This window comes from Convolutriloba macropyga, chromosome 7, assembly GCF_964194025.1.
Source record: "Convolutriloba macropyga chromosome 7, txConMacr16.3, whole genome shotgun sequence".
NCBI classification, from domain to species: domain Eukaryota; kingdom Metazoa; phylum Xenacoelomorpha; order Acoela; family Convolutidae; genus Convolutriloba; species Convolutriloba macropyga.
In genome coordinates, this window is record NC_134474.1 from 18,166,402 (window position 1) to 18,179,548 (window position 13,147).

At 37.2% G+C, this 13,147-nt stretch overlaps 1 protein-coding gene across 1 annotated transcript in view; it reads right to left on the bottom strand.

The window, feature by feature from the left end:
- Positions 1-13,147, bottom strand: part of LOC142342139 (uncharacterized) — a 95,859-nt gene that overhangs the window by 65,061 nt on the left and 17,651 nt on the right. The window contains exon 7 of the mRNA XM_075393339.1: positions 10,023-10,171. Within this exon, the coding sequence (XP_075249454.1) occupies positions 10,023-10,171 (149 nt within the window). The remainder of the gene's footprint in view (positions 1-10,022; positions 10,172-13,147) is intronic.

Below are 13,147 nucleotides of genomic sequence, written 5' to 3' on the forward strand. Positions count from 1 at the left end.
GCTATGCTAATATATGTCTTCTTGGATTGTGGTACGGCGAATCGAAGCCTGATTTTACCGAACTTTTAATAAGAATTTGCTTTGAGTTAGAAAGTTATTCCAGTGGAGTGAATCTAGAGGTATGTGGGCGAGTGTTTTTCCGTTACAGAAGTATTGTTTGTGATGCACCAGCGACGGCGTACGTCTTGTGTATGAAGCAGCATATGGGTTACCAAAGTTGTCCCCATTGTTTCATAAAAGGTTTCCACCAGAGTAATAGAATGCTCTTCAAGGTCTCTAAGGCTTTTATTCTCCGCGAGAATGATACGTTCAGAGCTTGTGGTGAAACAGCTGATCAAAAGCAAATAACTGTTAATGGCGTAAAATCTCTAACCCCTCTCATTACGTTTTTTAATTTGCCGTGGGATTGTCCTATTGATCCCATGCATCAAGTCTTTTTAGGCACCGGAAAAGTTCTTTCCAAATTTCTCATTTCATTAGCAAAAGGAAACAAATTAAAAGAGCTCGAATATCGTGTTTCAAAATGCTGTATACCCTTCGATATACTTCATCGAACAAAAAAATTGAAAGATTTGTCATTTTGGAAAGCGTTTGACTTCAAACTCTTTTTTTTCATATTGGCCCACTCGTCTTCGATAATTTAGGTATCTCAAATCTTCATCTGGAGAGTTTTTGTAAGTTAAGTTTTGCTATAAGACTTTTATCCGATGGCAATTTTGCTGTTACAAACCTTGAACCCGCTGAATTATTGATTAACTCTTTCTTTGAAAACTTTATTGAGTTATATGGGGCCGAATCCCAATCATACAATTTCCACACAATGCGACATTTAGTAGAACAAGTCCGAAGAAATGGTCCACTCTGGCTTTTTTCTGCTTTTTGCTTTGAGTCGGCTAATCACCAACTTCTATCAGCACTTTCTGGAATAATAAAAAATGGTTGAACGTTTCCTAAACTACCAAAATTCTGTCGATGAGTTAAGAGTAAGTGGTGATAATAAAAATAAGTGCCTTGAAAATTTCACTAAAATGTCCCAAGAGGTAAACGCGTTTTGTCATGAACGGAATGCCGAAAGTAAGTTTTCGCGATTTGTAAATGACAAAGGGAAAAAATTCTGTTCTCTTTCGTATACAAGACTCAATGATAACTTAGGCGAAAGTGTTGTTCAACTTAAAGATGAAAAATTTGTTCAAGTTCAATGCTTTGTAAAAATTGAAGGCATCATCTACGCTGTTGTCAGATATTTTTTGGATGTCGCCATACTTAATGTTATTCCCGATCATCATATATTTCCTTCTAATTTTTGCTTTGAATTAAGTACGCTAGGACAGCTAGATTTGTGTCTTGTTTGAAATTTGTTATATAAGTCAATTGTTTGTCCGCTGCCTAATGTTCTGAAAGTCAGCGTTATCAGAGAAGGGTTCGAACATAATTGATTTTTTGTTGCTGATTGTAGAGTCAGTAACTTTTTTTGCAGGTGGCCTCAATCATAATTTGGAAAAGTTTTTATTATTTTTTGTTGACTGTAGAATCAATATTTTTGCAAATCCTTGACTCGGCCGTTAATTATTTTCTATTTACCTCAAGATACTGCGCAGTCATTTTAGGTTACTGGTGAAGAAGAGCTCAAAGCTGTTGATTAGAAATTTGTAGGTTTCTTTCACTTGAGTTTATCAAATAAGCTTTCGAAATTTTCTACCAAATACGTCAATAATTTAGCATATTTTGCGGATGACTGTCTAAGCTACCTTTTTTTGTTTCTCCTGAATTGTTCTGCTTTCGCGCGTCTGCTTTTTGTGCTCCAACTCATACTAATTTTTTGTTCAGCTCGTTCCTGTCAATCGGTGACTCCAACGTCAAACATTTGAAAACAGATCTCTACAATGATCCGCTACTCTGTGCTTATCAAATTGACGTCCTGGCGATGAGTGGCATGCGTTCTCATGAGCTTGGCCCTTGTGTCAGTCTGACTGCTAAGCAATACGACTTTGTTATTGTTGCTGTGGGAAACAATGACCTAGCAGATTGGCGTGATATACCTGCCAAAAAACCCGAAGAAGTAGCTCTCAACTTAGTAAGCTTCGCAAGGTGTGCATCGCGTGAGGGCACTAATGTTCTTGTAATTGGAATGTGGAAAAGGCGCGATATGGAAAGCCATAATGTGGAGACTGTAAATAAGATTCTTTACCATGAACTAAAGGAGTTTTATGTTGCACCAAAACTAAAGCCAAAACATTTTAAACTTAATGATCCTTGTCATATGACCTTTGATGGCCAGCGTGACTTGCTCGCCCTTCTAAATAGGCTAATCTGTACACAAGTTTTCAAGTAATTTGAATGTTTCTTGTGTCTTCTGAGTTAATTTATTTTGACTCTTGCTTTTTCTTTCAACTTGTTGATGTTGTCTTTCTTAGGTTGGTTGTAGAATCAGCCTGTTTCCTTTTTTTGCCTTTGTAGATAAAGAATGTGGTATAGTGATAATTGATTTTTCAACTTGTTCCTATTTATTCGATAGTTGCGCTATGATGAGAAAATTGATTCTCGGAGTGCTTTTGTCTTTTGATTTAATTTATTCTGACTCTTGCTTTTTCTTTCATCTTGTTGATGTTGTCTTTCTTGGGTTGGTTGTAGAATCAGCCTGTTTCCTTTTTTTGCCTTTGTAGATAAAGAATGTGGTGTAGTAATAATTGATTTTTCAACTTGTTCTATTTATTCGATAGTTGCGCTATGATGAGAAAATTGATTCTCGGAGTGCTTTTGTCTTTTGATTTAATTTATTCTGACTCCTGCTTTTCCGTTTAACTTGTTGATGTTGTCTTTCTTAGGTTGGTTGTAGAATCAGCCTGTTTCCTTTTTTTGCCTTTGTAGATAAAGAATGTGGTATAGTAATAATTGATTTTTCAACTTGTTCTATTTATTCGATAGTTGCGCTATGATGAGAAAATTGATTCTCGGAGTGCTTTTGTCTTTTGATTTAATTTATTCTGACTCTTGCTTTTTCTTTCAACTTGTTGATGTTGTCTTTCTTGGGTTGGTTGTAGAATCAGCCTGTTTCCTTTTTTGCCTTTGTAGATAAAGAATGTGGTATAGTAATAATTGATTTTTCAACTTGTTCCTATTTATTCGATAGTTGCGCTTTGATGAGAAAATTGATTCTCGGAGTGCTTTTGTCTTTTGATTCAATTTCTTCTGACTCTTGCTTTTTCTGTATATTGTTTGATTTGGATTGGTTGTTGTTGTTGCAGATAAATGTAGAATCAACTCTTCGATGCCTTTTTCTTCATTTGTGAATTTGTTCATAAAAAGTTGTATAGTAATAGTTGATTTTTCAACTTCTTCCAAATTATTCGATATTTGTTCTTTGATGAGAAAATTTGTTCTCGGAGTGCGTTTTTGGTTTTGTCCTTGATCAGGCAAAGTGATGAAATTACAACCATAGTGGGTAATCAAAATTCTGATGGCCTGATTCTCTTGTGTGTTTCCTTTGTTTGTCTCTCTTCGTTGCGTTCAATCTTCAGTTTTTGTTGCTTTGAGCTCGCGTGCTATTTGTCTGTAGGTCTGTTTCGGCTGATTTCCTGCTTGTTCTTTCGTTTTGTTTTGTTTTCCATTTGTTTCTTGGCTTCTATTCGATTATTGCGCTATGATGAGAAAACTGATTTTCGGAACGCCTTTCGTGTTTTCTCCTGAATCAGGCAATGTGATGAACTGAAATTACAACCTTAAGTTAGGATAATCAAAATTCTGATTGCCTGATTGGTACATGTGTTTCCTTTGCTTCTATCTTCTTTGGGTTCACTCTTCAGTTTTTGTTGCTTTGAGCTCGCGTGCTCTTTGTCTGTAGTTCTGTCTCGGCTGGTTTCCTACTTGTTCTTTCGTTTTGTTTTTTTTTTCATTTGTTTCTTGGCTTCTATTCGATTATTGCGCTATGATGAGAAAAATGATTTTCGGAGCGCTTTTTGTGTTTTCTAAATCAGGCAAAGTGATGAACTGAAATTACAACCTTAAGTTAGGATAGTCAAAATTCTGATTGCCTGATCGCATTTTATGAATTTTCTTTGCTCATCTTTTCCTTGTGTTCAGTCTCCAGTTTCTGTTGCTGTGAGCTCTCTCTCTCTCTCTCTCTGTCTTTCTCTTTTTGCTGTTCTCTTTTTTTGGCCTTTAAACTCCTTGTCATATGTTCGATGATTGCGCTATGATGAGAAAAATGCTTTTCGGAGCGCTCTTCTTGTTTTATCCTGAATCAGGCAATGTGATGAACTGAAACTATAACCTTAAGTTAGGATAATCAAAAATCTGATTGCCTGATTGCCTTTTATAGTTTTTCTTTTCTTATCTTTTTCTTGTGTTAAGTGTCCAGTTTCTGTTGCTGGGAGCTCTCTCTCTCTCTCTGTCTGTCTTTCTCTTTTTGCTGTTCTCCTTTTTTGCTTTTTAAACTCCTTGTCATATGTTCGATGATTGCGCTATAACGAGAAAAATGATTTTCGGAGCGCTCCTTGTTTTCTTCTGAATCAGGCAATGTGATGAACTGAAATTATAACCTTAAGTTAGGATAATCAAAATTCTGATTGCCTGAATGCCTTTTTAAAATTTTGTTTGCTTATTGTGTTCAGTCTCCAGTTTTTGTTGCTGGGAGCTCCCTCTCTCTCTCTCTTTCTCTCTCTCTGTGTGTCTTTCTCTTTTTGCTCTTCTCTTTTTTTGCCATTTAAACTCCTTGTTGTCATATGTTCGATGATTGCGCTATGATGAAAAAAATGATTTTCGCTGCGCTTTTCTTGTTTTCTTCTGAATCAGGCAATGTGATGAACGGAAATTATAACCTTAAATTAGGATAATCAAAATTCTGATTGCCTGATTGCTTTTTATAAATTTTATTTGCTTATCATTTTCTTGTGTTCATTCTCCAGTTTCTGTTGCCGGGAGCTCTCTCTCTCTCTCTCTGTCTTTCTCTTTTTGCTGTTCTCCTTTTTTGCTTTTCAAACTCCTTGTCATATGTTCGATGATCATGCTCCAAAGAGAAAAATGATTTTTGAAGCGCGTTTCTGGTTTTGTCCTTGATCAGGCAAAGTGATGAATGAAATCATAACCGACAGTTAAGGTAATGAAAATTCTGATATTGCCTGATTGCCTTTTATGTGTTTATTTGCTTTTATCTTTTTAGCGATCACTCTTGAGTTTGTGTTGCTTTATGGCCACGTGCTCTCTCTTTTTCGTTGTTTCTTTTTTCTTGCTCTGTCTCTCCTGTCTCTTGCTCTCTCTCTCTCTCAACTCTCTCTCTCTCTCTCTCTCTCTCTCTCGCTCTCTTCTCTCTCTCTCTTCTCTCTCTCTCTCTCTCGCTCTCTTCTCTCTCTCTCTCTCAACTCTCTCTCTCTCTCGCTCTCTTCTCTCTCTCTCTCTTCTCTCTCTCTCTCTTTCTCGCTCTCTCAACTCTCTCTCTCTCTCTTCTCTCTCTCTCTTCTCTCTCTCTCTCTCTCTCGCTCTCTCTCTCTTTCTCGCTCTCTTCTCTCTCTCTCTCTCAACTCTCTCTCTCTCTCTCTCTCTCTCTCTCTCTTGCTCTCTTCTCTCTCTCGCGCTCTCTCTCTCTTTCTCGCTCTCTCAACTCTCTCTCTCTCTCTCTCTCTCTCTCTCTCTCCTTGTTGCCCTCCGGGCATTTGTTCCTTTTCTTTGCCCTAGGGCAAAGGTTTTTTCTCTCTAGGATTGCCTTCCGGGCAAATTCGGTTTCGCTCGTTCGTTTTTGTTTCTCTCGCTTTGCGCTCGCTTGTTTTTCGTTCGCTTTCTTTCACGCTCGCTCGTCTTTGTTTCTCTCGCTTTGCGCTCGCTCGTTTTTCGTTCCCTTGCTTTCACGCTCGTTCGTCTTTGTTTCGCTCGCTTTGGGCTCGCTCGTTTTTCGTTCGCTAGCTTTCACGCTCGCTCGTCTTTGTTTCGCTCGCTTTGCGCTCGCTCGTTTTTCGTTCGCTTGCTTTCACGCTCGCTCGTCTTTGTTTCGCTCGCTTTGGGCTCGCTCGTTTTTCGTTCGCCTGCTTTCACGCTCGTTCGTCTTTGTTTCGCTTGCTTTGGGCTCGCTCGTTTTTCGTTCGCCTGCTTTCACGCTCGTTCGTCTTTGTTTCGCTCGCTCGTTTTTCGTTCGCCTGCTTTCACGCTCGCTCGTTTTTCGTTCGCTCGTTTTTCGTTCGTTTCTGTTTTGCTCGCCCGTTTTTCGTTCGCTTGAACCCCCACCCTTCTCTGTGCCCCCTTTCTTGTGCATTTAGATGTTCATTTATGTTTCTTTCTTTCGGTGCTATAACCCCACCCCTCTCTGTGCCCCCTTTCTGATGCATTTAGATGTTCATTTATATGTTTGTCTCTTCCTTTCTTCAGCGCGATAACCCCCCGCCTTGTTTGTGACCCCTTCGCGCAGCGCGATAACCCCCCGCCCTTGTTTGTGGCCCCTTCGCGCATTAGTCTTAGCTCTTTCGGGTCTTTTTTTTTTCTTTGGTGGCTAGAGATCAGGTGCGCTCCTTCTGGAGCATAGTAATGCACCGACTCTAGACATCAAAGAAACCAAAAAGGCCCACGCCCGAGCTAAGGCTACATTTCCGCCCTTGTTTGTGACCCCTTTTGCGCAGCGCGATAACCCCCCGCCCTTGTTTGTGGCCCCTTCGCGCATTAGTCTTAGCTCTTTAGGGTCTTTTTTTTTCTTTGGTGGCTAGAGATCAGGTGCGCTCCTTCTGGAGCATAGTAATGCACCGACTCTAGACAGCAAAGAAGCCAAAAAGGCCCGCGCTCAAGCTAAGACTAAGTTTCCGGACGCCCATTTTGCAAGGGTCTTGCAAGAATTCGTCGCTTATCTTGCAAGACCCTTGCAAAAATCAGACGCTTATCTTGCAAGATTCTTGCAAGACTTCGACGCTTATCTTGCAAGAATCTTGCAAGAGTTCGACGCCTATCTTGCAAGAATCTTACAAGATCGACGCTTATCTTGCAAGATTCTTGCATATCCGACGGCTATCTTGCAAGATCTTGCAAGAATCTTGCAAGATCTTGCAAGATGGTGCGTAATCTTACAAGATTCTTGCAAGATTCTTGCAAGATCTTGCAAGATAGCCGTCGGTAATAGACTAGGGTACTTGAATCCATTAATTGTACACGTTAAACAATTAGGCGTAGACAAACTACGTTTTAGTGTTAACACTTTGCACTTCTAAATAAAAACCGTGGCTCTACTTGGGCCGAGTTCGTCTAGTAGGCGGACCGATATCACTTTTCTTGATCTGCTTGATGATTGCATCTGACAGTTGCAGTGCAGAATTCACCCCCAATTTCAACATAGACGAGACAGATTGCTTCAAAGAAATAATAGAGTCCCATTAAAGATCCTAGAAAAAAATTGCAGCAGTTTCTTGTCAAGAGAAAAAAAGACTTTGAACGGTTGGGAAATCAATAAATGATGATTTCAGTTTTGAATAAATTTAATATTTTTATTTAGATCCAGTATGAATTCCTTGGGACAACGCAGAGTTTGATCTCAAAATTTTTCCGACCAATAGGAAAATTAGTAAACACCTCTCTATTGACGTGGACTCGTGATCCGCCATATATAAGCTCAAACTCAGTCGAGGTTAACTGGTACATTCTTCTAAGCAAATTTGGACAAAATATAATTAGTGTGAACCAAGATAATTGAGTTCAGCAGCAGAAAACGGTTTTTCAAATGAAATCAAATAGGTCAGAAACTCTTCCTTTATATCATTTACTGTAATACTTCTATAGCAAATTTTCAAGGCAGAAAATATTGAAATTTTGCTGAAATTTGTCTCTGCAAGAGAGCTCAGACCACTTGCTTCTGCAGGAACTAAACTACTTCATATAATCTACTTCAATTCATATAGTCATGTATTTATTCATACGAACTCATAAATTATTCATAACTTATATAATTTCAAATAATCATGTATTTAATAATTTGAACTTTTGTAATTAAATCTTTCAGCCCCACAACTTTAAACTGAGACCTATAACACAAACTGTCTGAGGCATATATCGTTGCCTTTGCTTTGTAATATCTTTCGACAAGTTAGACTGGCATACATAAAAAGATCTCGAAAAAAAATCATCTGTAACATTTCGGCCTAATTTGATAATTGAAATACATTCACGAGCTAAGCCAGTGATTTTGAACCTAGCCCAATTCCGCGAGGGAAAAGCAACCAAAATCCTTCGAGGTCTGTCATTGTGGTGTATGGGATGTTAACATAAAATATTCAACAAAGCCGTATTTACTGAGAAACACGCCAGAATGTTGCAGAAATACGTCGCTGCAAAAGAGTTCAAATCACTTGATTGTGCAGGAATTAATCTCTTGTACTAAAAATCACCTCTTTTATTTAACCAGTTTAACTAATTTTTACTTTAGTATATTTTTGAATCTGTGTTTTATTTTTTAAAACTTATTTTGGTAAACTGTAGAAAAAACAATGATATAACAACAATTCATGAATATAGAAAACAATCTTCACAAAGGTGTGAAACTGATGCGAGGTTCGCGTTGCTCGATTTTTCTCTTATATCGACTAAAATAGTCACATTGAAGACGGTGAAATTTTTTCTATAATTTTACAATAAATTGCTTACAAACTCATCACTTACAATTGACAGTTCATCAAAACGTTAGAAGCAGGTTAGAAAAACGCTGGCATTTCATTGACGTATATAAGTTACCATGTCGAGCACAGTGCAAATTCTATGTAAAATTTTTTATTTACAAAAATATGAAGTTCAGAGCTACTGAGTTTGAATAATAAAGAATTAGGAAGTCCAAAGTTTACCTTCAAGTAAATCTAAATTAGATTGGTTTTATCATAGGACTTTAAATTTCTAATACAAGCTGCCGCTGACTTTTTTGCGCTAAGTATCTAAGTTTTTCACCATTGGTAGAATAGTTAGGTCTAGGTACAGACTTATGAAAAGACAATGCTCGACCCAAATGTACTATGAAAAGAACATACTCGACTTATTTGAGCTATGAAAAGATTTTAGCAGGACTTTAAGACAATCTGGACTTTAGCTGAACTCCGATTTTTTGCAAAAAGCTTTAGATGAACCCAAAATGTTAGAAAAGACTTTAGCTCGACCCAATATTTGGGCTGGACTTTAGCTCGACACAATGTTTGCAAACAAAGTCGAGATAAAGTCTTTTCATGAGTCCATCAATGGTCTTTTCATAAGTCTGCTTCTTTGCCATTGAAATTGTTTGTCCAATATTGCAAATAACGTAGTCATATAACGTGTATACTCCTTCAGTTTTTACTATTCAGAAGAACCACTTATCCCTCAAAAACCTGCATTATTTTGTACTGAAGAGGAATACAAAAACCTGCACTATTAAAAAAGATAGTTCAATTTTGTGGAGGGGAAACAAACTGAATAACGCCGAAAATTTTTCATGGCTAATGGGACTAGGACCAGTACACTTAAGCTAGCTGGTTTCATTGAATCAAGTAATGTGGTAATATACTCGAGTTGCCGTAACTCATTATCTTAAGATCTGACGAAGATCTTAAGGCTTTGGCAGTTTTCCAACTGTTTCGTAAGTTGAACTGCTCTGGTGCAAAGCTATTTAGTTTTGCTCCGGCTCTGCTTTTGTATGTACAGAAGCAGAAAAAATGAAAAATTTTGGGATTTTGAAAAAAACAGACGTATGAAAAGACTAATGTTGGACCCATGAAAAAACATTTACTGGACTTTGTTGGTTATGAAATGACTGATGGTGGACCCATGAAAAGACGTTAGCTTGACTTTCTTCGTTATGAAAAGACTTAAGCTCGACCCATCAATAGATATTAACTCGACTTTAACTAGGATGCTCGACCGTGTAATTATAGTCAATATTGGCCCCCTGCTAGACTTTTAAAGTCTTTTCATAAGTCGAGGCCTAGGCCTGGGTACTGATAATAGTCAAGGTTTTCATCCCAAGTGTTCTTTAGCCATGCCCTAATCAAAACTAATTTAGGCAATAATTGCAAGTATTTAGAACAAAAAGTGCTTACATTGAGGATACTGAAGTATACGGGCTGTCCTGTTTTATCGTACAAGTAAGCAACGACTTCACTGTGTTTTCCTACTCCAAGTGCATCCAGCATTTCCCCTCCCATGTCCGCATTTGCTATTATGTTGGGGGTTCGATCAGCATCCGTATCTTCAAACAACAAAAAATCATATTAACATCTGGGATATTAACATCCGGGATCCAATATATAAACTACCGCTTTGGTGAGTTTTGTGCTTTCTCGATTTAACACCCAGGTTGAGGTGGCTGACCGAAAGTCGACATGTCCAGACCGAAATGAACGCAAAAGGGGGTGTCGTGTGTTCAAAATTACAGGGTCTGGAAACACCAATGAAAGTCAGGACATAGGTATCGTTGAACGCACGATAGTCTGGACATAGTCAACTTTGACCGCACGATAGTCTGGAAATAGGAAATACGCAATTTTGAACGCACGATAGTCTGGAAATAGGAAATACGCAACTTTGAACGCACGATAGTCTGGACATAGGCAACTTTGAACGCACGAAAGTCTGATCATAGGCACTTAACCAATAACACAAAAATAAATGATGAAAATAGAAATTTGGTTCAAACATACATACACCGCTTTCATTTGTATATATAATTTGGATAAATCTTATTGGATACTCAGTGTTCCCTTTTGTACACTTAAAATGTCTCGTGTATAAATACACGATCTTTTTGACATAATTATATGAAAAATAATGTAGATTAAATGATCTGAGGATTTTTAAGAGACTCATACGAGATTTCAACAATCATCCAACTTCTCAGGTGGTCTCCCCAATTTTAAATGCTCCACTAAATTATCACACATCACTTTTAGAGTGGATTGTTGGGTATTTGAAAATGAATAATCCTTAGTACCGTAGTTCTCCATTTGTAAAAAAAACGATCTAAGCATTTCTAAACTACTCCGATTGCGATTTAATAAAATTTACAAAAGATTTCAACAGGAGGAAACAATTATCAGTTGTGACGAAAGTTAAACTTTAACAAATATTGGAAAAATTGCCAAACGAAAATTTATAATTTGGTATCCATCGACTGATGAAGTAGTAGACACACGAGATAAAATAAAAGATCAATAAAAATTATTTGCAGAACAAATATATAAAACTTTTCTTTCAGGCCTTGACGTCCATTCGAACTGAAATTAACAAAAGCTGACAACTCGTTAATTTCTAAAGATTCGTCGGTTAGATGTGTTGCGAAATTGTTATGCAAGAAAAAAATCTACGTTTACGAACATATCTGACAAAGAATGGAGAACCGCCCCAAAACTCAGAAACTGCAAAATCAATTCAGAGCTGTTCTCTTTCTACTAACAAAAAGCAAATTTTAAATTGAATCTTAAAAAGTTTTTTCAAAAGTTTTAACGCGGAAAAAGTCATTTGAAAAACTGAAACTCTGATCGGCCACTGTTTTCATTTTGTGAAATTGGTGATGCACATTGAGTCAACATGGAAAAGAGAACGCAACTATAACGGAGTGAGAAAATCTGAGAATGAACAAAGCCAGGCCCAGCTCAGTGTCAAAATTCTGCATCATTACAAATTTTATCACAAAAAGACCGAATTCAGGCCTTGCAAAAAATTGTTTTTTTCTAAAAACTATGAGAAAAATGTTTTTTTTTGCTTATTTTTTTAAGATCGGACAAATTTTCAAACTTCTAATTTTTTCACGAAAATGTTATAGAAAACCAGTCTTCAGCTAGAGTTTGCATGAAAAATGCTATGAGTCAAACAAAAACCTTCACTATTGGTGCGTGGCACTAAGTGAAGTAAAGTGACAAAAAACTCTGGATTGAGCAGCTCTGAACGATAAGTACCAATTCCTCAGCAACCTCTCAAAATAACACAATTCAATCTGATTTATGATATTACTTCACCTTAAACCAAACAATGAATAAAATGCAGTGATGAATAAAATATAAATTACCAAAAAAGACCAAATTGTGGAAAACAAAAGCTCGAACAAATTTTGGTTTTCCACGTCAATCACTTGAGGCTTAGCCAAATAAATTTGAGAAGACTTAAAAAACAACAATTTTTTCATTTTTTCCATGTCCTAAATTCGTTTATTCAGTTAAAAGTCAACTTTTAGTGCCATAAGAGCTCCACTTTAGTTTCTAATTAAATGCGCTAACCAAATAAAAACAATGAATTTGTTCAATTTGAATTTTTTACAGAAAAGTAATGAAAAATAGACAATTAATTGCCTCGTTATTAAAGGCAGCTTTTTGAAAAAGCAAATTTTAAAACACTCCCTCAATTGTGATGTTACTAGATCAACAGAAACTGAATTGCAGTTTTTTTCATTTTTTAGTTTAATTGACTGTAAATTTTTTCAGCAATTTGAAACTCGGAAAAAATTAGTTCTGATCAAAAAAATGCAGCAATTGTAACATTTGCGGCAACAATTTTTATCTTTTTAAAAAGATAACAATCACCTGTCAAAAAAACAACCAACTTAAATAAAAATCTGGCTCAAATTTGCTTTTGGAAAATTTCTTTGGATGCAACTATGAACAGATAAATACTTTTTTTGGATAATTTCTAATAATCAATTGAAAAAATGAAGTTCCGCAAATGTTGTTAAGATAAAAAAGGAAACAAAACATTTAGGTTATAAATATATGATTCAATATTTGTAGCGCAACCCTTGCGAATGTAGACAATTGGCAAAAGTTTTTTTGCACAATAATGGAACAAGTACTGCGTTCACTGCATACTGGTCCAGATGCTAGTGTCACAATGTCACTATATCAAAACCAGCTGAGCATATACCCCCTACACACAAACACTCGCTCATACGCACACACACACACACACACACACACACACACACACACACACACGCAGACACGCAGACACACACACACACACACACGCACACACACACACACACACGCACACACACACACGCAGACACACATACACACATACACGCACATGCACACACACACATACACGCACACACACACACATACGCGCACAGGCACACACACACACACACACACACGTTCATACACGCACACACACACGCAGACACACATACACACACGCACACACACACACACACACACACACACACACACAC